Here is a 25,875-nt window from a genome sequence, read left to right on the forward strand (position 1 = left end):
CCCTTCCCAGACTCCCTGCCCCTCCGTTCTTCACATTTACGGAGATATAAACCCAGATAATAACAGCTGCAGAAGGACAGAGCAGGTGGGAAGAGCAAGGAGGGAGGCACACGACAGCATCAGGACGCTGGCGTTAGCCTCAGCAGTGAGAATGCTCTGGGCAGCGCTCCAGGCCTCGCTGGCACTGACTAGCTGTTATTAGAAAGAGCTAGCGTTAGCAGCCTGAGTCACACTCTCCTTCCCTCCTTCCCCAATATTTTCCCCTAATATTTGCTAGCATGCCTATTTCAGTATTAAAGACACAACATAGTTAAGCTCTGATTCAGATTTCTTGGTAATAACCACCCAAAAGCATAACATTTCCCCTCCCAAGATAGACAGAAGTCTGTGAAACTTCTTTGTCCCTGGAGGAAACAGGGAAAGCAGCAGACCGGCTGCTTTGACTTTCTTCCTTCTCCACCTCGTGTGAAAATAGCAGTAGATAAACCTTCCTTGCGCTCTGCCCCAGAGCACCTCCCTCCTGAGATGCTCCCCTCCGAGGAGGAAAAGCTGTGCTGCTGTCAGAGCACCCCAGGCCTTGCCTGAGGAAAGGAGATAAAGAAGAAAAACAGTTATATGGCATTACGTATGATCTATTTTGCAGTGATGATTTTTCATTAAGTAGGGAGGTCTCTCATTCTAGTAAAACAACTTCCAGCGCTTAGACTTGTTCATTCTCAGGGAAACTGGTTTTCCAGCTAGTTGACATAGCGTTTTCTGACAAAGAACTGCACAGTTTGGTGTACCTTTTATTCTTAAGCAGAAGCAACATTTGAATTCAACGAACTTGTCTTTGAAATTACCAGTCCTGAACAAGTTTGCCGGTGGCTTAATCCTAAAATGCTATATGCCCTGAGGTTTCTTTTGCTGCTTTGTATAGCCGGCATCAACCGATAGTGAAGTCAAGCATAAGCTGCCCATTGCAGGGAATGAACTTATCATTTAGCCAGCAGATCCGTCACTGGTCAGAAGCCTGGGACTTTCTGGAGATGTATACAAACTACAAGTCTTAACACCTCCCTCCACTCCCCACGGCTGCAGACACACTGTGCGTTTTTGCAGTGCTATAAACAGGTAATCGGATGGGTCAAATACTGTATGATGGGCACATCATTGAAAGCTTATTCATCAGGTTAACTTTCTCTTCACTGCTTCTCTAACCTAGGCTTTTTCTCCTTCCATCATCCATACATTTCTAGCTGATAAAATTTTTGCATGCATTTCTAGATTTTTGTTCTTTAAATCCAGATTCCAGCCCACTGAAGCTGGCAGAAAACTGCTGGTAGCCTTCAGAGACAGTGAGTTGGCCTCTATAGCAATTCCCCCGTTCAGGAAGTTTGCCTTGGCTTCTGCTGAAGTCAGTGGGAGCCTGACTGAGCCTCAGACTTGAGAATCACATATCTAGGCAGTTATGGACATACTGAACACACATAAGCAATTACAGTCTTTCTTGGTAATTTGTTACATATAGTGAGGCTCTGTTCTGGTAAGTGGAGCACTGGTGAGCCATTGCCAGCTTTAGCCAGTGTCCCCAGTGATAGAAGACAGCAATAACGACAAAAGTGCTGAGGTTACTAAAACAGTTTTGCAAACCATGCGTGACAGGAAAGGCAAGAGGTGCTAAAGAAGGAAATATTCTAGCTTTTGGATACATCAGCTGATCACCACCATCAAACCTGTGCTTCCCAGGGTTTTCCCAAGACAGCATAGCATAGCAAAGAAGTCTCAGAAACATAAGGGTAGAAGCAAGCACCTGTTCTACCTGACTATCACAAACGCAATAACTTAACAGAGTAACATCAGCAACAGAGACTTACTAGCAAGTAAAGGGAGCAAAGAAGCTGAGGTAAGGGTAAGGAGAAAAGGAGCTGATTATTTAAATATGTGGTCATGTGAAAATTCAGAGCAAGAACTAAAAGATAAAATAATGAGAGATTTGAAAGACTGGGAGAAAAAAAGGTTGGGTGGAAAAAAAAGATGAGGTCAGTTAGGGAAGAAGACAGGATTTTACTGATTTGAGGATGTCATGGAGAATGTGATAGACAATTTTGGTAAACTGAAGTTCCTTCCTTTGATATATTTGTGTTAGAAGAGGAACTCAAAGTCAAAGGTTAGAATCAAATGCAAATAGAAAATTAGACATTTTAAAACTATGCTGCCATTTTTGATGTCTATATTGACAGGGCTATCTATACAGTAACATTTTTCCAACCTTATGAGAATGATTCACTGTATCCTGATCACGATGGGATTTGTGTGCTGCCATCTGAGCTCAATCCATATCCAAGCATTGAATTATGAAAAACAATAGTGGAGGTGGGCAGCCCTGTAGCAGCCCACAGGGAAATACAGGATGTTTGTGTGGAGCCTTTTATGGATGACCATATTCACCTGGATAGCAGAGAAAACTGGGAGGCACGGGAGTTGCTGTAACACACAAGGGAAGTTCCCAGTTAATGCAGTCAATACCACCCCTGGCTGTGATGTCCTGTGCAATCAGATGTGCAGAATCAAGGTCTTAAAGGCAAGAGATCTCTTAACAAGCTATTTGACTATGCAGTTGGGAGGGAAGGGAGGGAAAGATCTCAAACCCTACATGTACCTCCAAATTAATCCAATCAATATAACCCTATTATCGTGACCACGGATTACATAGGATGTCCTCTCGCTACAGAGTGGGCAATGCTGGGAACCTGTTTGCCCTTTCTCTCTCTCTGGAAGTATACACACACCACTTTCCTAAGTATACAGAGTGAGAAATAAAGCTGTATCTTGCTATTTAATCTCACTTCAAATGTGTGTTACCAGCCTTTATGTGTGCGACCAAGTGAATAGTTATATGCTACTAGCTTATACACTATTTGCTGCATAGGTACAAAATGATTGAAGGGAACTGATTCTGCAGACCTATGGTATAATATAGATAATGCATTGGTCAAATATCCATTCTATAAATGGCAGAATGCAGACTAATTCTTGTTTTTATTTTTCTCCTTAAATCCTAGAAGAAAATGGACCCCGTCTACTTGTGGTAGCAGAACAAACTAAAGTCTTCACGCACCGGGGTGGCAATGTCACACTGCCATGTAAATTTTACCATGAACACACATCAACAGCTGGCTCAGGAACCCACAAAATCCGGGTCAAGTGGACCAAACTCACCTCAGATTACCTCAAAGAAGTGGACGTCTTTGTTGCAATGGGACATCACAGAAAGAGTTACGGAAACTACCAGGGCAGAGCATTTCTAAAGGAAAGCAGCGAGAATGATGCCTCTCTTATAATCACAAATATCATGCTAGAGGATTACGGGAGATACAAGTGTGAGGTGATTGAAGGATTAGAGGATGATACAGCAGTGGTAGCTCTGAATTTAGAAGGTAGGTAACACCTGAATTCTGCTTAAATTTAGACATGGGCAGTGTTAACAAATGCCTGCTTTTCCTAATACCGCCAGTATTGTATTATCAGTGATAACAACAAGCTGAGAAGTGGGATTCATTGCACTCTGGGGATCTTGGCCTGGCAGCCTATAAGCGCCATCATAAGTTATAAAAACATTAGGACTTCTATAACTTATACTAGCCTACAGCATTTTCATCCCCCAGTGAGCCCTAGTGTGAGGAAAGCCAAAAAAAGGACCAAGCATAGTATGAAGAACTCCATATGTTTTTAATTTGGTCCTATCACTTTACAGAAAGCCCTATGTGTTTTACAGTAGACTTAGGGAAAATTATATTAAATATCCCCCTAATGGCTATTTCACAGAACTTTGGGGCATTTTCTATTATCAAGCAGACACAAATCTTCTTGCAAAAAGGAACAATGTTAAAGTAGTTTTCCAGAGACGATGGTTTGTTTTCTCCAGTCTTATAATTATACACAATAAATCCCTACACGGCCTGCCAAGCATCTTAATTCCTACATGTAGTCTGTAGTCATTTCCCTCAGCAACACTCTTGTAAACAGTATAGTACACAAGCATCAAAAAAATTAGTGAAATGACCTTAGAAATTACCAAAATTCAGCTTTTCTTTACTCTTATGAAATGCAGATAAATTTTATGAGATGCAGTACTTTTAAATCAGTATTTGGACTTTTTCCCAAAGCACTGTATTCAGCAATAAACTTAAGAGTCGCATGAGAATGCTTCCCTTACATTTATATTTACCAGCAAGTGCGTGTCTGAGAAGAGACCCTTGTAGAAGCCGAGTCATCTGTTGAGAATAGTTAAGAATAAAAAAAAAAAAAAAAAAAAGGAAAATCAAAATCCTGGTTACACACCAGCAAATTAGCGAGGTATATGAATCTTCAGCTTTCACTGAGGCCTATTGTACATTACAGTGTTTACTTAATTTACCTGCAGAGTAAGACTACCGATCGCTTCCTGAAGCCAAATAGGTGGCATGGCCTTACCTTCCTCACATTCATTTTTCCTTTCCTGATAAGAGGCTACCAATGGATTATGTTTCTGAGCATAGAAAAGTGCCTCACAGTTTCCATGCCAGTGGGACAGTCGATTTAGATTGTTTCACCCCCCCCCCCCCCACAATCAATCTATAATAAGAATATAGGCTATTCTTTGAAATTTAGGAGATAACCCGTACACACGTCCAATTTTCTTTATCTAAAACTCATTTCTGAGTGAAGAGAAAAATAAGCAGGAGGAAAAGGCGTACGACTTTATTATTCTCTGCTAGCCAAAGGCACTTATGTGCTCAGTTTCCTCTCTGCTCGCAGAAGCACTGCAGTGCTTGCTCACTGCAGCTGCTCTCTCCAGGACGAGCCACTGGAGCGAGAGCAGTTTCTGTTTATCATGCTCCGGTTTATATAAGTAAAAGTAAGGCTTTGGAGATCTACCCCGGCTGCAGCTCATGGGACCCACATGTGGGAGATGTGTTACAAGACTGACAGCCCCACAGGAGTCACCTCTCAGGGTGGTTTCAAGACAAGAAGGATGTGAAAAAAAAAATGTGGGGAAAGTGCAAGTGTTTGGCATACATGAGAAATAGCAAATGTCATATAATCCATATTAGGAACATGTGACGTCTTTTACCTGTGTTTGGCCTCAACACATCTCTCCTCTTCTTGCACTGTTTTGCGGAGAGTCCTGGAGTCCATTCCCACATTGCTAGGTCAGCTATAGCTTTGCTCAGTAATTCTGCACAACAGCATGCTATAATACTCTCCTGCCAGTCTCCTCACTTCCTAAGCCCATATGTCTGTCAGGCCTCAAAAATGTTTCAGTGAAATAGCAATACATCTTGTTCCTGGTCAGATACTGGGACTTCCCAGTGTTTTATGGCATTATGATGTTTTTGCCAAAGTAAAAGGGTCAGAGCCTGTGTAAAATCTTTAAAGGATTCATCATACCACAAATGTAGAGCAGATACTCAGCTGGTGCACTTAGCTTGTGCCTTTGAAGTCAAAGTTTATTAGCTCTCTTCTATTAAAAGTGAGGAGATTCCAGCACAAATGCTGTCTACTATCATAGGAGGATCTGGGGAAGGGGAGAAAACTGACAGCTGTAGTAACAGAATGTGAAATTTGGCTTGAGGCTTTGTACACATACTTCTGCACATGGCAGAGTATTTAGATTAATATTTGAAAGTCTCTATACTAGAAAAAAAGAAGTAATGAGAACTTTTTTTTTTATTTACTACACACAGTAGTTACCAAAATACAGTTATGTGTTTTTTGATAGCACCCAGAATTAAGTGCTAAATTCACAGCTGGGCTTTTACACATTAGTTTGCTCAGATACACATCTACATTTCCTAAGCAGCACATGGACACTGAGGTATCTCAAACCTGATGTTCCCCAGAGCAATTATACTGAGGGCAAACCACGTAAATTAGTTAACAGTAAACATGGAAGAAATTGTGTATCTTAAATTCAGGGCTTGAAGTGGAAGGGCAGGGGGAAAAAGGATTTATCGCTCTAGGTTCAGAAGGACTGGACCCAGGATCTGTGGGCTCAGGAGGACACGGCGGTTCCCCAGGCTCCTTGGGAGCTGAGGCCTCGGAGCCATCTTCCACAAAGACACAAATCTGCTAACTGGGGGTACCTTGCTGCTCCTAAACCAGTTTGCCCTTTTCTGGGAAGCCTACAGGCTCCAAGTGGGAGCCAAGGCTCGCCTCACGTTCCAAATGGAGTCCTTTCTTCCTAGTAAGTGAGGGGATGTCCAATTAAAAAAATAAAATAAAAAGGGAGACAGAGAGTTAAAAGATGTTATACTGCTTAAATCCTACTTCTCTGGGTGGCAAGAAGATAACTAGATCCACTCAGGATGCACATTGACATCCTTGCTTCAGAGATAGAAAAGAACTACTTTTGGTGAAAATACAGTTGAAAAAAGGAGATTTTTATACCTTTGTTATTTGACTGTTTATGTTGGTATAGCACCAGCCCACTGAATGTGAGATCTGGGTTCCACATCCTGATCATATACAGCATGACCTCTAGGTTGCTACTGAACAGTGTCTCACCTGGAAATACGCACCTCCCAACACCTCTTCTCCAGCACCACCACTCCTTCCCACCCTCCCACTCCCCTCAAAATAAGGAAATTCATTGGATAGGAGAGGTCGAGAGGAATCGTATTTCTTTAACCAAGCATGTTCCAACCTCTACTGAGAGAAAAGTACATTTTAACTGGGATGTGTTTAACATATGGAACAATGTCTTTTTTGATGATTTTGGTCAGGCACGGGACAGATGTCAAACTGTTCATTTTTGACATTATAGAGTGATGTTTCCTAAGCGCGTGCAGGAATATCTCATTAGGGAAACCTCATGGTAAAAAAACTTAACCTTTCCAGAACTGAGATGCGACTATTGAGTGTCTCAGTTTGAAATAAGACAATTTAGTCCAGCTTAAGGTAATTGAATCAATGATTCTAGGTCTAAGTTTTATTTCACTTGTCTTATAAAATGATAATGATTAAAATGCAGCTACATTTATTATGGATATATATAATTAAGGGAGATATAGTCCTCTCTTTGCATGGCCCTGCACTCATTTTTTTCCATCTCACCTGCAGCTTCATGTAGTGCCGGATTTAATTGCTGTTTCATGCATTTTGGCAATGCAGAACAGATCAAGGAAAAATATCAGTGTCTTTGGACAAAAGAAAAATATATAAACCCATCCTAATATTCTACATCTGTTAAAATAATAAGGTTAATCTCACAGTAGGAAGGATTTTCATCAATAGCCTGATGTCCTGAGATGCTGGCCCTCAGGATGTTAGCTGGCAACAAGACAAAACCATTTATATCCAGGAATGCCCCACAGCAGTACGAAACAGCTGATCACTCCAATGTGAGTTCACTGTACAAACAATAACGCTTTGGCTAGGTGAAAGCATATTAACATATCAGTGAGAATAGTTGACCTCTACCTCAAAGGACCTTTAGTGATCTATTCTTATTAGACATACAGGCTTCCTGGAATCATAATTAAACTATCCACAATAACTGGGTAATTTTAGCTTTGAAAAAACAGTGCAATTAGATTCAGCCTGTAATTGTTACATATGCTATATATTTTTTTAATGTTCTTTTCTGATATTATTTAAGTGAAGCAGATTCATGCCATTTTTCCCCCTCCACCAGCAAGACACAAAACTCTGGTCTAGGATTCAGTGCCATGTTTCACAAACTGCCAACTTTACCAGTTGAAGGACTTGACAGGCCTCCTCTGCACCCCCTGTGCTCTGTTTCTACCCCACCTATATACTTCTCTGCCCATTCACTGAGCCAAGGCAGCTGCTCATGAGGTTGTACTGTAAACCAGATGATGAAAAGGATACGGCTTAAGAACAGCTTTCAAACAAACAAACAAAAAACCCTACTAATTTATCATTTAATCGTTATCATCCTGTTTTTGTAGCTCAGCCTTATAAGTACAAATACTGGCCTGAGGGCAGCACTCTTAAGCTGGGAATGGTGGCTGGAAAAATGGCAAGTATTGCAGGGAGCTGGACACATTTTTGTTGGCCTTGTTGCCAAAGCCGTTTTCCCACTGAACTAGCCATGCTGTGCTCCTAGCATATAAAATAAGCATCTTGAGTTTTACATTCTTTGTCAAATGCTTTGGGAGTTAAAACCTTAACTAAACTAAAAGGTCTCATATAACAGGTAGATATTGTTACAGTAGTCATAAGCAAAGAAAGAGTTCTCAGCTTACATTAAAGTTTCTTTATTTTAGTGTTTTACTCTTTTTCTTTCTTACGAATACTAGATACTTTTGAACCTTACCACATTAGGCTTGTATACTGAACTTCTCAGGCAGATGAAGGCTCCAGCACTGGCCCTCTGTCATACTTCCTGGGCACAGACTTTGTGCACAATTCCTTCAGCGAAGTAAGATTCATGGCCCAGACGACCAAGAATCTGGAACGCCCCCAACAAAAGGCAGAGTTTTAATCTATTAGGAAATCTTTTTTATAGTTTCTCTCTACATAGACAGAAGATAGCTGAATGCAATAGCTTTGCAATACAGGCTCTGAAATAACTGCTTTGTGTGTCGAACAGTACCAGAAATATGCAGATCTAGATAAACCTATTTAAAATCTCTGTGGACTGCTTCTTCTAGATGGAAACTAAACTCTTTGTGTGCTTCTGCATGAGCAGAAAAATCACTAAGTTTTATGATCCTGCTTAGAGGTACATTTGCATTTATGTCCAAGACAGAATTAGAAAAGGAACAGCCTTCTCTTCCAGAAAAGACTTTATAGTTCAAAATAGATCAAACAAATTCATGACCTTTGTATAAATGAATTCTTCCTAATTATCACTGTAATCATTTCCTAATCTAATCATTTTCTCTTAAGTTGCATGTAAGCAACATGGGATTCATAACTGAAACCATTATGCAGAGCCTAAAGCTTATCAATTCCTTGCACGCGGTAACAGGGGAAATCAGATTTTGCCTGACAATGTGCACTCTATTTGTTTCTTCTGTGTGTTGCTGTTACATTTATACACAAAAAACGATTTTGAACATTCTTTACAGAACAAATCTGTTGTTCTACCTACAGAAAAAATGATTTTATGGGATGCACTGTTTGTAAATACCTAGAAGACAACACAAAGTTTTACAAAAGACAACGGGAGTTTGTCAAGAGCAAATTATGTCAGACCAGTCTCATTCCTTCTGCGACAGGGTAACAGGTCTTTACAGACATGGTTCTACTGTGTCTAGTGTGAGCAATGGCACTGTAAAAGAAAGATGCACACAAAGTAAAAAGTTCAAAATAAAGCAACAAAAAATCATCTAGAAACCATAACCTGAAAGGAAATGCTAAAAGATTTGGGACTGATTTGCCTAAGGAGAGCAAGGAGAAACAACAGCCTTCAAATCTGATAAAGGCTGAAGCAAAAAGAAGGGCATAATCTGCCCTCAGGCCAGATAACTCTAGGCTGGATAAGTCTAGCCTCTATTTGTCAAAAACTCCTGATGGCTTGGTGAGGGGACGCGGTCGGATAGGCACCACTGCAAGCTTCCAGCTATGGGCGATGGAGCCGCCGCCACTGCTGACAGCCACTGGCCACCCACGGAGTCTGTGCTAAACAATCAGGTATCTGACGATTTTGACAGGCAGAGAAATGGAGCTGGTTCTCAAGGAAAGTGAAGGACTTTACACAGAATTTTAGAAACCCACTACGGAAAATTTTGCCTTCAAGTGTATGAACCTGCCAGCATAAAACTGTACCCTACAGTACAGCATATAGCAAACCTTACTGTACCCTGTGTTTACCCTGGCTACAAAAAAACTTACTTTTTGTTTAGACTAGAGGTGAAGGAAGCCCATTTCTTTACTCTGGCTGCAAAGAGACTTCTTTTTTTTTCCACATGCATTAACAGAAATGTGTGTTATTTTGTTCTGTCTGTAAATATTCTTAAAACTGCTAATTGTGTATGGTGCTGCCTTAATAGACAGCCATAAATTGTTACAGGAGCTGAGCTTTCTAAGGTTCCTTCCTCATCTTTTGGCTTTGGGTAACTGTTACGCCTCCTTGCACTGAGAACATATCTCTAGTGAACAGGTAATTGCAAAGGATTCGTGCTGAGTTTGAGTGACTACCTGCATATAAGAGTGTGTAACACAAATAGCACACAAAGGACACGCAAATATCATGTCTTTTCCATTCTTTAAGTGACCAAGATTGAACTCTATTTTATTTTCCACTTATTTTCTGATATAGTGGAGCATCTAATTCTCATGGACTTGTTCAAAATTCTCCCTCTCAAGACAAATAGAGAAAAAAGGATTTTCTCCACCCAGGATAAAAAAAGTAGCATTAAACACATCTGCACAAAAGTGATGACTTGCTCTGCAAAACAGCCAGTTTCACTTGTCCTCATTCTCTCTCCTCCTTCAAAAACGTAATTGAAAACCACAGCAATAGAAGCAGAGTTGTACATTACTGGTATCAAAAGTAAGGCATTCATAGAAATATAGGCACCCGTATGGGAAGGTTTTGTTATACTTCTAGTTCTTATGTTCTGATTTGGTAGAAATCCTAACTTCCATTACAGTAACCATTTTCAGGACTGTGATTGCACTGCCACTGGTACATAGAGCAAGCCTTATGAGGTCCTCTTCTTTCACCAACAGATTTATTTCCCACTAAATTAATGTGTTCCACTTTCTTTCCTCCTTCCTTGGAGGAAGGCAGAAGCGGAGTTGTTGTTAACAGAACTATTTCAGAGAACTGAGTGCCTGGGAGAGGAGCTACCTCCTAAATCTAAACTGTAATTAACATTCCCTTTGTAATTAATATTCCCTACTCAAGCTCCACAAAGGTTCAGGCTGCTTGCTTAAAACAAGGAACTGAGTCACTAAGGTCAGGTTTAAGGCTCTTCAGGCCAAAGTTCCCGCAAACCAACAGAGTGAGAGAACCATCATTCCCTGGTTTTAAACAGGTGTCTAACAACTCACTCCCTACAACAGGCCATATCCTAGTAGGTTGCTGGATGCACCTGGTTGCCTACAGGTACTGCCACTGCTAACAGGACACACTTGGAAGGATAATATAGAAAATAGGGGGAGGGATTTAGAAATTTTATTCAAACTGAACCAGAGAGCAGGTCACAGACAAATGGATAAAACCAGTGCTTGTAAGAAAAATACCTCCCTTTTCCAGCGGAAGACTTTCAGGGGCTTTCATGTGACCAACAAAAAAATATTAGAATGTAATTGAAAGCCACAGCAATAGCAGCCATTTGAGGCTGGAAGTTTTGCCTCTTTCTTCATTTCCTAAGCTGAATTTGTTAACGTTTGGAAGTGGGTGTTTTGTCTTGCAGTAAAACACAGGATTGGAGTATGGCATCTAGTTTCTGTTTCTAGCTTCGGAATAGCATTGAGCCCCCAGACAGCTTTGTCTGTTCAAGCCCAGATGGAGTGGATTATGTTTTGATGGGCTGTAAGAGCCAAGAATGAAGATGCGGCTGCTCAATTAACTAAGATTCAAAACTGCTAAATTGTAGCAAAAAGAAGATGTGCAGTATAGATCTATCTATCAATTCAGTGTTAGGTTTGATAGGGAAGTAAGGAAGAAACAACCAGTAACAGCAAAGATGCAAGATAACACAAAGCCGCACAAAACTGCATAAGGTCAATTTTGCTATATAAAATCACTGATGGCTACCCCGTCTGTATCTGCAGGGTGAAATTAATGCTAATGAGTTGCAGACTTGTACTGCAGATGAACTCAAACAAAAATCAGCTTCTAGCCCAATATAGCCCAAAGCTAATATTACAGTTCTGTGCATATTTATGTTATTAAAACATTATGGCCCAAACTGTCAAACTCAAGTACATTTGTAACAAATCTACATCCATATTTAAACATCTAAAAAAAGTGATTTTGGAAACCTTAAGGAATCAAATCTGTTTGAACAGTTTCTGGTAAATTGTTGCTCAGTCTTTAGAAGTATATGAGTTTAAACCTTTACTAATGGATAACCATCTCTGGTGATTTTAGGATTTTTGACGTATACATGGAGATCAAACACATGTACTAGACCAGGAGTCAAGATTCTGGGGAGGTATAGTTCTGGAAAAATAATAAGCATTAGATTTCTAATAAAGTACTAAAGCTTGGACTCCTCTGGCACTTGCTACGTTTTTACTATAGCCATTAATATTTCTAGCCATTAGCTAGGGAGAAAAGGCAGAACAAATGGTTAAAAATTTTTTCAGAGATCCAGAATGAACATGAAACCTTTATGGCTTCTTATTTATAAAGTTGTAGTTAACAGCACACAATGTGTTACATATCATTCGTATTTTACAGTACAGAACAGCTAATAACTCAAAAGCCCTTTAACAAAGGATTTACAAAAGGGACGAAAGTCAGAAGACTTTCTAGCTAACTACTGAAAGAGAACAAAATCTTGTTTGTTATTACCCTGCCAAGTGTATGTTTGCATGCTTTTTTTCTTGGACCGACACACTTGCATTTAGTAATAGCAAAGATATTATTTAATAAAAATAACATTACCTGCACAATAGATGGGTGAAGGAGAGAAGGGAAAGAAATGAGACATTAAGATACCAGTGGAATAGATACCAAAGAGGATCTGAATCAAAAAGAAGAATGACTTCATTGCATGGTGACAGTTGAGCATGACCATTATGTAATTTCTCTATCCTATGCTACATTGCCTTGGAGACAAGGAACTTGTTATAGGCAGGAGAATTCACCAGCAGGGAAAAAATAAAAAGAAAGATAGATGTCTTTACCAGTTTAAAGCTTTTCGCTCATCTCCTAATGTGTTATCTTGTCTTTAGTATTTCTACATCCTACACCATTTAGTTCTACAGAGATGCTTGAGAATAAACATCCTGAGCTGCTTCTTCTCTGATACCATTTTGTTTCAGCTTATTATAAAAACTAAGCTAAAGACAACTGTAAAATTTAGATCTAGGCTAAATTTCTAAACCTTGCCAAAGATTAGGGTGATCTGATCAAAACTTTTGTTTCAAATCTCTCTCTTCTCTGTACTGCTTTTTATCAGAGCCACGTGGGCAGGTGGTTCGTCAACATTTTCTGAAGCCTCTTTCCTGCTTCAAGAAGTAATTTTTACCTACAGAGATTTTTTTGTAAAATAAACAGAAAATGCAAAGTGGACAAATCTGTAAGAAAAAGGCAATGACATTGATTAAATGTCATTACTGAAACAGCTCTGGAGGTGCCCCCATGTTTCCCATCCCTGCTTGGGCACTCTCCATCACAAGAAGGTCTCTCACGTACCTGCTACCATGGCTCACAGCAGATAGGGCACAGACGCAGCTGTGGGCTGCAAGGTGGTGGCCTGTGTCCCACGTCCCACGTGGGGCACAAGGGAGCATCGGCAGATCTGTGCCTTCGTGCCAGAGCTCACCAGTGCCGTGAGCTCTCCAGCACATGCTCTTCAGTTACATCAGCTGTGCCCATAGCAGTGGCAGGAGATACGGCATCTCACATCACTTTCTCTGGGGAAAACAGCACTTTTAGGTCAACAAATACATTTTATTTTAATGTCTGTGTCTAAAAAGAATAGCTCATGATACTCCATATTACTATCCTCTATACTACTTCTTTCAAAAGGAGTATCAGAAAATGCCCAAATTCCATCCTGGAAAAAAAGGAATAGGCTTTTTTTCTACCTTTTTTTTTTAATCAAAATGAGAAATTTACCTTACAGTTGATAAATGGACATTCTCTGATGAAAAACATTTAGCTGCAAAATTTCTATCAGCTCCACTCATCTTTAAGCACTCTTGGAGGGCAGGGGCGAGATCACAGCAGGGAGAGCAGAGCCGCAGATGGGAGCAGCGTGCAGAGCTGGCACAGCTCCCGCCAGGAGCAGGACAGGGTTATGGGGAGAGGAGCCCGTCAAGCGAGCCAGGGGGCACTCGGATCCCCCTGTCAAATAGAAAGACTGATTTCCTGGCTGAGCATTTCACCCCAGAAATAAAACAGCTTAATATTCTGCTGCAGTGCAGGGTTAACCTTTACTTCTCCTTTTGACGACGGCAAGTGATGTTTCCCGTCCTTCTGCACCTTCAGTGAGTAAACCCCTCGTAACTCAACCTCTCTCTGCCGACTCAGGTGTGGTATTCCCGTACTCTCCACGGCTGGGGCGGTACAACCTGAACTTCCACGAGGCCCAGCAGGCGTGCCGGGGCCAGGACGCCGTCATCGCCGCCTTCGACCAGCTCTACGAGGCCTGGCGAGCGGGGCTGGACTGGTGCAACGCCGGCTGGCTCAGCGACGGCTCCGTGCAGTACCCCATCACCAAGCCCCGCGAGCCCTGCGGCGGCAGGAACACCGTGCCGGGGGTCAGGAATTACGGCTTCTGGGATAAAGATAAAAGCAGATACGATGTTTTCTGTTTCACTTCGAACTTCAATGGTAAGAGCTTTAGTCGCTTCTACCTTGTAAAAGACCATTGCTAAGCTTAAAAAAGAAAGTAATTCCAATGGCAGCAAAGGGCAGCAAATGATATGTGACTTATCAAAGCTTATGTTAGCTTTGGAAAGTGTTATTGCTGAATTTTGAGACACGCATGTCAACAGTAAAATTGTCTTCACCACATGTTCACATAGATCATTTGTAAAACTTAGCGTTTATATTGGCAGCAGTTTCAAATACCTCCACTTTCACCTCTTTAAAATTTGTATATATATCTTTAATGCTGATATACACCCAGTTTATTTCAGTTAAAGTCATGAAGAAACCGTAATTCCTTTAACCGAGCTTTCCTTTTGAATTCAGTTATAATTATGATGTTTTATAACTTTAATATAACACCAAAACAAAACTCTGATTGCAACTTCATGTCTCTGCTGTTGCTGTTGCAAGTCCAGCTCATAAACCAAATCTCATATGACTAATACTTCCTTATCAGCACAGCTATTTCTAGCTTTTATGCATAATAATTTAGATTCCTAATCTCAGTACCCTGCCAAAGCCCTAACCTGTCCACTTTTGCTATAACTTGGCGTGCTCCAAACCTTAGTTTAGTGACTGCCAGCTTTTTAGCTATTTGTAGGTGTTACTCTAGGTCAGAAATGACTTGATCTCAGCTTGTTATCATTTAAGGTTTAATCTAGTGGCTGAAAAGGTTTTAAAACTGTGACTGTAAATAAGAGGAACACTGTAAGGGAACATATGCAAAAGCAGTCTACTATCTTCTACAGCCTTATACTTGTGGGTAATTTCTATCCAACCTCACATATGTTTGGCTTGCAGCCCAACCAGAACAAGGAGCATGGCTCTTTTTGTTTATGCTCAGCTTGCTTATCCACAATGAAGTATGTTTGTCCTTGAGCACACACAAAAAAAAATAAACACAAACCTTGCTCTCAGAAGATATACTCTAATGTTAAGTCTGCTACACCCTTCCAAAAAAAATCCCAAACCCTCAAACCAACAATATCAAAAGTTAGGCTGGATGCAATCTGAAACAAATATTTATCTGATTCTTATCGTGCCACATTTTTCTATGAAATGTTGGCTCATTTTTTTCTTGCTTAATTTGTGTAAATCTAAATCCTATATGAGCTCATCTCTTATATACAGATTCAACCCTGTACTAAAGAAATAACAAGGAGAAATAAATGAATCAAGGAATATGTTTAAAAGGCAATAGCGGCACTATTTAAAGTGTTTGCAAAATAAATGTTTATGACTACTAATAACTAACCTCCAGCCCCCTTCTTTAGACTAAGCCATTAATAACTGGACATACAAGGTAATACCAAAAGCTGGGCACCATCTTTTCCGGTCCCCTCCCACTCAGTGCTGTATGAGTCTCCCAAGGTATCAGCATGAAATCTGGACTTCTGCTTCTTTCATTTCCTTTCCAGCTCCTCCCCAGCTGATGTTATCCTTCCATGTCCCAGCTATGTCCTCCACTATTCACGTCCCAATGATACCCTAATATCTGCAGTAACCCCAGCAACCGTCCCAAAATCCCAGCTTCTATTTTCACCTCAACGCTTCAGATAGCTTATGTCTGTTCAACAGTTTCATCAGCTTCCTCACTGTAAAGAGAAAGGCTTATGATGGCCCATTTTGCAACCAGCTCGCAATTGTCAGTGATAGAGGGTATGGGCAAAGAGCTACTCCTGCAGTGGTGAAGAACCGTCATACACGCACTATTGATTCCCTCAGCTCAGGAACAGCCAAGAAAAATGAGATATAGTTAGGACACCATGCATTTCCAGCAGTGGGAATGACTGCTGCAATCTGTTGACAGTATAAAACAGAAAAGCTTTCAACTTTATATGAGAGACCTGGAGAAATGCCAAGAGCCCTAGGATCACAGGATTGTAATGCTAGCTTAAAAAAAAAAATCTCAGAAAGTGTCAGTTGTGTGAGCTGCTGCGAAGAATGAGGGTGTGTGAGGTTTAAATTTAGAGAAAGGAATACCAAAAACACTTTATAATCTCAGGGGAAATTTCAAAAAGAAGTCATTTTTACATAGTCCAGTAGTCAAAAATAAAAAGTCTTTGACAAAAATATATACAAAGCTTGTCTTTTACCTGAAGAAGAAGGATCCAAAACAGCAAAATTACATTCAGCTGTTAAGGTCAAAAATGAAAACATAGTTGACAATGCAGTTGAGTTCAAATCCAGATTTGGTATTTTCATTTTGGAGTGACTGGACTCCCACTGTGATCAATTGAATAAACTAAATAATAAGGATAAGAATTTGTTTTGATACCCTTAGTAAGAATTCTGCACACATTCCAGTTAACTGCACGGGGAAATCACTTCAGCAAAGTTTTGTCTGCGACTCAATATAAAATAATCATAGTACTTTATGAAATTACCCTTGACAGCGTCTTTCTTAGATTAGTGTAAGTACACAACTTAAACATTTTGTTTAGCCTGTGTAACCGTATCATACTCAAATCATTCTGCTGCTTTGAATAAGAACTTTAAGTGATTTATGACTGTAGAGGCAAAGCAAAAAACCCCCAAATGTGTCACATACTATGTAAATACTGGTAGTAGCAATTGACCCAGTTTATAAGAATATGTAGTGATGTATTTTATACAATTATACAAAGAATAACATTAACATAGCGCTCTCCAAATACTTACTACTCAGAGCTCAAGGACTAACATGGTATGGCTGCCCAGGAAAGATACAACTTGGTCCCTTTCTGTACAAGCAGTGTAGCAGGATTTCAGGTCCCAGCTGTGATAGTGATTGTCCCCTAAAATATTGTGAAAGAGCATATAATCTTTCTCCCTCCAAAGAAATAACTATCAATACGGTTCTCATCCTGCTTTTGGATTCTTTCAGTTGATAAAGACTATTGAAAATGAATATCCCACAAGTGGGAAGCATCTGAGCAGAATTTGCCACTTTGCCTTTTCCTGACATCCGTGTGCTTCACTACGCAGCCCTCACAGTGGTTTGCTTCCCTGCACGTCCTACACAGTGGATGCCAATTTAGTCTATGGTCTCTCTGGAAGAGCTGCAGGCTCATATTCCATGTGGTGGGACAAGCTGCCGTCATTTGCAAGTTAACGGGGGTCGCAACCCATCCCAATTTCTCCCTCTTCCCTGCCCCGAGGAATGGAGCTACTTCATTTTCATATGCTCCCTCCTGGAGGTAAAGGGGGGCTGCTACACACCGATTCAGAGGAATAAGTGCAGGTGAATCCTGCTGCCCCAGTCTTCCTCAGAGCCCCCGAAAGGTATGGGATAAAGAATATGTAAAGGTATAGTTTAAGTGCTTACTCTTTGCCTAATTTCAAAAGCTTGTTGAAAGGGGTCGGTGATTTCTCAAAGAAAAGTCATGGGAATTTTTTGGACTGGCAGGTGTTAGGGGAGCTAAATATAAACATAACTATCAGTTCCTATAGAATTAAAAGTTTAGAAAGAAAAAAAAAGCTATAAGTAGAGCTTCTTTCACCCATTCTGCTCATTAATGTGCATTTGTTATATGCTTTGCACATAGAATCACAATGCATAAACAATTTTTTTTTCAGTTCTAGCAGAATCAAGCAAAAGTCTCTTATGTTAACAAAGTTAAAAGCACAAAGAATGAATTTTATGGGATCTTGTTAAAAGTGCAGTTGTGAACCACCTATTTATTACAATAACATGTATGATAAGTTAACCACCAACTCCATTTAAATGGGAGAACAGTACATAAAGCCTCTTCTGCATAATGTATACTCACCGCTCATTTGCCCTTTCCAGATAAAGGGACTGTTTAGCCACTGGGAATATGTAGCCATTGTTTTAAAAAGAAAAGTAAAAATAACAAAATGAAGTTTCCTATCTGTTCTTAAAAACGGAATTTTTAAAATTCAGTGCTTCTGAAACACTGGACTCACTGCTAATGGGGGGAAGGGTAGAAGAGGATTTTTTAAAACTGTTCCTATATATTCTAATGTGGCAATTTGAAGTCAATTACCTTAGATCATCACTTTATTTCAAAATAATTATCAGGATCTTCTCATTAAAGGAAAGGAAAGCATCTCACTTCTCATATTTTTAATATCTTCCTGACTTTTGAAGAAACGGTCTTGCTCAGCCGTATGCTATTAGTATTAAGATACACTGAATTCGAGGCTGTTGAGCAGAGGACTGGCTCTACGTGATGGGCAAGTTACAGAAATATCCTGCAGGCTGCTAAGAATGTCTTTTATTGCCGTATGAAACCACAAATGGAGACGCGGAAAAACAATTTACCTCATTTCTGTAGCTGTAAGCTTCCTGGCGCACATATGGACAGCCTATTGCAAAGGGAGGCCTGCGCTCAGTGAATCTCTTAAGGGCACTGCCCGCGTGGCACAGCTGGGTGCACCGCTGGATGGGCTGTGCCGGCTGGGGGCCTCCCCTCCGAGCGCACGGCCAAGAGCCTTCTTTCCAAGGCGTTGCATTAACTCCTGCCACAGAAAGAGCAGACGGGCTGGCACTGCCTTTCGCTGCCCGCTGCCAAGAACCTGGGCTGCAGTGTGAAAACTTAGCCTCAAATCTCTGCTCTTTTGATTTAGAGCTGAGGTTGGGGAAATCTCCCCTGGCAGTGCATCGCTCAAGCTCTTGCAGTCACAAGGCTGCAGGTATTTAGGTCAAGTGTTCAAGTTTGTTGTCATGCTATGTGAAGAAGCTTAAAATACCCATTACAGCTGAGGTACAATTAGGTGTGAGGAGACCCTCTGCTCCATGACTGGAAGTGAGGCGTCAGATCAAGCACGCTTATCCTCTGTAGGAGTGACCTAACTAGCAGGTATTAATGAGACAGACAATCTCTCCATCTCCCTCTGCACAAATAAATAATTAAATAAATAATACCTTAATAAATATCGAGGTTGAGAAGTCAGCACATTAGGAATCCTTCTAGCCTGTTGGCAGGCAAAATCAGCAAATCTGCACTGGGTTTATTGATAGCATTTTATTTAATCATTCTGGATACACATTTTCGTTTCCCCCATGAGGTTGATTATCGAAGTTCTCTTACTTAAGGAAGGGGCAGAGTATAGGAGTTCTTATGATTGATGTCATATGTCAAAAACCTGACCTTATGGCAAATCCCTAGGAAATTACATTCCACTGACATATGGTTTGAAGAGCAACTAATAAGCTAGGTGAAGTTTACACACTATCAGTCCAAATCCCTGTTCCCCTAAGTCTAAAATCCTCCTTGCTTTGGGGAAACCTCTTAATAATATAGCAGGAGCAGGTTTCCACTCAATAAACATTCTCTTTAGCAACACCACGTAAATGCTGTCAACTTGCTGAAATAGAATGAAGCAAGCATTTTACAAAAGGGTAGATTGCCTACTCTCTGAAGTAATGTTTTCTCTTGAAACATCGTGGATATCATCTCTGATAATAGTGAAATTGTTTAAAAGGTTCTTCACCACCAGAGCCTACATTTTTAAAAAGTGATTCCTGTCATAGTGCAAAATTACAAACCTTAACATAAAGTTCATTCAATTATCATTATATTGTCATCTGACCTGACATTTCTGTGCTTAAAAAAGCTGTGTTTTTTGCAGGGATATAGAGCTCAAATAAGTCTTTATCTTTCTCACTGTTTTTTCTTCACCAAGAAAATAACCTGAAACTGAGCAGAACTTGGTTTGTGTGTTTGCCTGTTTTTTATGAGGAAGCAAAAGGATATTATTTTGGAGTACATTTTTAATCAAGAAGCAAAGCGTGTGCCCTGGAATTAGAACAAGAGCCTTGCAAGGATAAATGGCTTTGTTTTTCAGCTGAGTTGCCCTTAGAAAAGAATCAGATGGAAAATGTTGCAGACTTATTTAGAAACTATTATTCCTGCAGCTAAGTGCTATTCGTCTGTAATCCATTTCTACCTAGCACTTGGTTAACTGTCAATCCAATCATGATAAATAACCTTGAGTATAATGAATGAAAGGCATACAATGAATTTATATTGCCTTGATAAATGAAACTAATGTTTGCATTATTGCGGCTTATGGATTAGTACAGGAGACTTCCTTTATGAGCTTTACTTGCTGGCATATGTTTTCATTACCTTGAGACTGGGGCACTTTTTTTTTTTTACTAGCACTATCAGTTCAATGTCATCTTATGGTGAGACTATGCCCTTTGAAGCCTAAAAAGAAACAGAGTTACAGAACCGCTGCAAATGTTTTTGACTCTGGTAATGAAGACTTAGGACAGGCATGTTTTTGATCTACTGCAGGTTCAAACTCTGCTTCTGAGAAGCTGTGCAGTATCTCAGCTTTCTTGCAGAAAAACTTTAGATTGTGCTTGTACTTAATCAGAAACAAGGTCAGCGCCTTGCCAAAGAGTAAAACTGCATGTGTTACCTCTAGCCACCCTCACCCAAACACTACCAAAGGTCAGCTCTTACTGTGCTGTGCTTCTGAGAAGAAAATTCGTAAGGATTTTAATTTATGCTGAAAGCATAATGTGGAGTTATACTACTTTAGACATTTAACTAATTTCCCTTCTCTAACAATAAGCAACAGCCGTATGAGACGTGTTTTGGCTGAAGTCTATAGGGTTCTTCAGAGGTTTTGCTGGAAAATCACAGAGACCTTGTTGGTAAATGCATCTTTCACCTTAAAGCCAGATGCAGAATTCAAGCCATCCTTTAAATCCCAGGGTGTCTTCCATCATCTCTTTTCCTTAAACTTTTTCTTTCTATTTTTCTACCTGTGCAGGCAAAATAAAAATGCATTACAACAGTTCAGTTACAACTGAATGAAGTGAGGGTGGGGATCCCTTGCTTGCTAAGTTAGCATGAATTCATACGTGTATTTTTTGCTTCTATTATTTATAAACCCACTATACATAAAATTAAAATATTTGAACAGCACAAAGCATAAATTACATGGTCCCAAACAAGTCAAATTCTGCAGTGAACGTCCCCGTTTCTCCTTAAAAGCCATCTTTATCATAGCATCTTGTCCATGTCACTAATAATTCTTTTTTTTTCCTTTCTCTTGATAGGTCGGTTTTACTACCTAATACACCCAACCAAGCTGACCTACGATGAAGCTGTTCAGGCTTGCTTGAAGGATGGGGCACAGATTGCTAAAGTTGGCCAGATATTTGCTGCCTGGAAACTGCTAGGATATGACCGCTGTGACGCTGGCTGGCTGGCTGACGGCAGCGTCCGCTACCCAATCTCTAGGCCAAGAAAACGCTGCAGCCCTAATGAAGCAGCAGTTCGCTTTGTAGGTTTCCCTGATAAAAAGCACAAGCTGTATGGTGTCTACTGTTTCAGAGCATACAACTGAAAATACCTAGAGCACAACAGTTTTAAATTCATTAAGAACATGTGAAAGATTTCTTTTTCGATATGAACTCATGCAAGTTACCAAAACTGTGATAAACCTTTTTTACTTACTGTAAGAGTCATTTTCATAAACCCAACCCATTAATTTGTTTTTTTTAATATTTTTGTAAAAGTATCATTCCATAGATATTTTAAATTAATATAATTTAATGGAAGCTCTAGGTAAGGAAGCTTTAGAGCCAAATTCTTTAAGCTACATCATCCCATACTTTTCATGAATGGGGCATGCAATAGAGCTTGACAATTGCTAGGACTCATTTGCAGAATGTAAGGCTACTCAAAGCAGAAGCTTTTACAAGCACAAATTTTACACATTTGTACTAGTTTGAGATATACCGCAAATTAATTATATCTGCAGTTTTGAAGATAATCTTTTGCTAATAAAGGGTCAGTGAGGTTTTTCAAAAAAAAAAAAAGAAAGGAACTGTTTTCCAATGAGAACAATACACAATTTAATAAAAGCAACATTTAAAGCAGTCCACCAAAATAGGGCATGTTTAACCATTTAAAAACTTGCCTTTCTGAAAAAAAAGCTCATGATCCCATACATAGCAACAAGCACAATTCTGAACATTTCAATTGTGTTTTTATTGTCTATAAAACATCGATGAGGGGTTGAATAATTAACTAATGAGAAAACTCTGTTTTCTTCTGAACTCACATTAAAGATACCTGAGAAGTATTGTATTACCTTTGAGTAGCTTTACTGAGTTATTTTTAAACTCTTAAAGGCCATTTGCTAAGCAGCATATAGCATCTACTCAGGGCAGTTGTATAAATGAACTGCTGGACAGAAAAACTGTAAACTTTAGCAGCTTGATTTTACATTAGCCTTTGAAATGTTATTGTCTTAATGAAAGAACATTCAAATATTTAATATTTCTTTCCTATTTACACATCACAAGAATAAACATTGGGAAAAACATTAAAATGATAAAGTCTTATAACAAGATTATTAAATAAGAAGCTGAAACCATCTATTTATGTTTAGAGGAGAAAAAACACTTTCTTTCCTCTCTTACATTTCATTTTTATCTAGAAGAATTATTTAGTTAAAAATTTTCACAGGAAAATTATTGAAATTCTTCATTTCACTAATTCCACAATGGTCTAGGTGGAATATGTTTACCTGTATCTGCCAGTGTCAGAGATAAACATGCACTGCGCACAGTGCCTAGGATTTTCAGAGCTGCCTAAAGCACTAAGTCCTCCCTAAATGCCAAACTGAGGGAATCTGGATTTCTGATGCAAACTTATTTTGGATGCAGCAGTTCTCGGTGCTCATCTTCAGATACCTTATTGCAACCAGTTTTAAAAGAGTGGGTGCTCAAGGCTTTCTGAAAATCTACTCCACTTACAGTGTCTCCAGCTGGATATCCAAAAATAAATAAATAAATAAAAAGAGGCCACTGATTAAAAACATCTTGGTCTTGAGTAATCTCTTAGGCAGTTTTGAAATTCCTTCTCCAGTATTGGTTCTACCACTTAAAAACTTAGAGCTTTTTTCCTACTCTGTGCTTACTGACTATGAAGATTTCAGAGGACCAATATTTGTATTACATAAAGTTTTATAGCTTCCCATTGTTTCCATATCTAAATGAGATATAGGAGTACTATCCAAGTAGGGCACAACTGGTATGCTTTCATGAATGCTTTTGTGTAGTTACTTTCCCATGGACGTGAGTAAATAAATCTGTTTCTCAAAATGGTTGCAGTCCCACTGTAAAACTCTGGATAAACCGTGAAGAATATATGAGAGGATTGTAGTAGAAAGCTACCCTAGTGCGAGAGGTATTACACTGGAGTTCGTTCCCATCGAGCTCGGAGGCAAATCTCCATCCTGCTGAGTTGCTGCCAATATGGATATTTGCTTATACTGTACAGATGAAGCAATCTCAGTGCCAAAACTCCCTTTTGAAAAATCCACTAGGAGTCAGGTTTTCTTGAAAGTCTTTTGCTTAGTTATAAATAAAGATACGTCACAGGTCAAGCCCCAAAACCCATATAAGCTTCCCCCATCAGCCATTTTTTAAACCAATGTTCATTTCACACATTTTCCTGGACCACTCAGAAGCCTTTGCAAACACTTTGGGAAAAAAAAAAAAAAGCAGGAGGGGGAAGAGGACTGGAGAATATTTGTGCTGGAGAAGGAACAGGATATAAAAGACTGTACTGCAACCAAGAGGAATACCTATTGCTCCCCCATCTAATCCTTGGGAAAAAAATTGAAAAAGTATTTCCTAGTCACCTCTGGTGCATAGATAGGGAGGCAGTGGGATGAAAAAAGCCATAGGAGTATCCCAGAGGGGTTGCCACCCCCCTTAGAACCTGAGCTGCTGTAAAGAGCGAAGCCCCTTACGCAGCTGGCTCTCTCCTCCCCAAGATCTGCCTGATCCAAAGGAGATTGCACAGTCTTCCTATTGCACAGTGGTAGAGGGACACACAAGGAGATTTTTTTCCTCCTCTCTTCAAGAAAACTTCACAGGGTTTCACGCAGACACATCTCTTGCACGACTGAGAACTCCAGTGTGCCAGAAACGTAGACATCTGACCCGTTCTCAGAGCTGGCTAACACGCCTTCGCTGCTAGACCACAGGTGCTGTGGCAATGGAAAATCTGGCCTCTCGCAAACGTTGTTACATGCTAGAGATGACTGGTCAGGTCCTGGATTACAGCAATCTCAGGCCATCTCCAGTTCGGACAGGCGCACAGCCCCAGCCACGTGCCCACGTTGGGGGTCACCAGCCACTCGGGCTGGGGCTGAGCAGGCTCTTCGCCACCCAACCATTTCCCCTCAGCTCCGGGGAAACCCCAGCAGTCAGGTCTTCCCACCTGGCAGCATGAGGAGGCCACAGCAGAAGGCAGAATTTGGCCTCTGGAGCAACCCTGAGCTGTAGTGTGATCACAAGTGGCCAAATTTATCAGTTACTCACCTACGAGTTCACACCGAAGACATTGCTTACTCGGAATTAAATATTCATGTAATGGAGTCTCAGGATGTGATTTTACATTCCTCATATTACTTGGGAAAAGTTCAATAGTCCAATCTGGGAACAGGCTAGTTTTAGATCACTGTATAGATATATGACATTATATATTATTATAATAGATAAAGTTAATGGGATAGTTTGATGACAATATGTCTGTATGAAAAAAATAGCTCTAATGGAAGCAGGTTTAAAAAAAATAAGTGTATGATTACTTGAGAAATGGGCACAAATAGATAAAAATACATGAATTTTATTTATTTTCACAGTTACTGATTCCACTTCCTTTTATAATATTAAAGGTCAAGATGTTTCCTAGTTTTTGAATAAGCTAGCCAGGTGCTTGGATAAAAACCTTTAAAAGCAGCTTAAGAACTGGATAAAAGTCTGTGCTATTTTCTGTTCTTTGGAGAAAATTCTATCATTAGAATCAATTCATGTGCTCTGTCATTATATTGTATTTCACAATGTATCTGAATTTTAATGCCCGTGAATGACAATTAAATCATGTTGTTCTTTTCAATATGATGATTTTTTCTTATTGATCGGCCATTCTTCTATTTCTTTCCCAGAAAAGACAAATAGAAAAGGAAATGATTAAAGTAAGAAAATACTTGCTTTGCCATAGTAAATAAAGTGATTACAAATCAGGGGGCAGAGGAGAGTCTACTCTATGGATATGATTTACAGTAAAGAAAAACATATTCCAAAGCATTTGATTTATGCTTCTTTGAAGCATTTTGAAAGTTCCACTTTTTATTTTGCTTTCTCTCCCATCTTCCAAAAGAAAATAAAATATAAATAAGGAAGTCCTTTTTTTTCCTGGTTGGTGCTACACTCTGCATATGCATCTCTAGAAATTGGATGAAGAACAATATTTCATGTATGGGAAAAAATTACAAAATTACTTTTATAATCTTATGGTCTTAAAAACTAAAAGCACACAACTCCCACCCCTTTGTAATGTACAACAAGAAAGATTTCTACTGTCAAGAAAAGAATTAGCTATTCAAAGCACTGGACCGATTTT

At 39.7% G+C, this 25,875-nt stretch overlaps 1 protein-coding gene across 8 annotated transcripts in view; it reads left to right on the plus strand.

Moving 5' to 3' along the window:
• Positions 1–25,366, plus strand: part of LOC104144886 (hyaluronan and proteoglycan link protein 1) — a 67,536-nt gene extending 42,170 nt beyond the window's left edge. For 6 of the 8 annotated variants that reach the window (XM_068928528.1, XM_068928529.1, XM_068928531.1 and 3 more), the window contains 3 exons: positions 3,045–3,419; positions 14,147–14,449; positions 21,510–25,366. In XM_068928528.1, coding sequence (XP_068784629.1) covers positions 3,045–3,419; positions 14,147–14,449; positions 21,510–21,799 — 968 coding nt within the window. In that variant the 3' untranslated portion in view covers positions 21,800–25,366. The remainder of the gene's footprint in view (positions 1–3,044; positions 3,420–14,146; positions 14,450–21,509) is intronic. The other 2 variants (XM_068928534.1, XM_068928533.1) reach the window with 1 other exon arrangement.
• The last annotated feature ends 509 nt before the right edge of the window (positions 25,367–25,875 follow it).

The sequence above is a fragment of the Struthio camelus genome, chromosome Z, assembly GCF_040807025.1.
Source record: "Struthio camelus isolate bStrCam1 chromosome Z, bStrCam1.hap1, whole genome shotgun sequence".
NCBI classification, from domain to species: domain Eukaryota; kingdom Metazoa; phylum Chordata; class Aves; order Struthioniformes; family Struthionidae; genus Struthio; species Struthio camelus.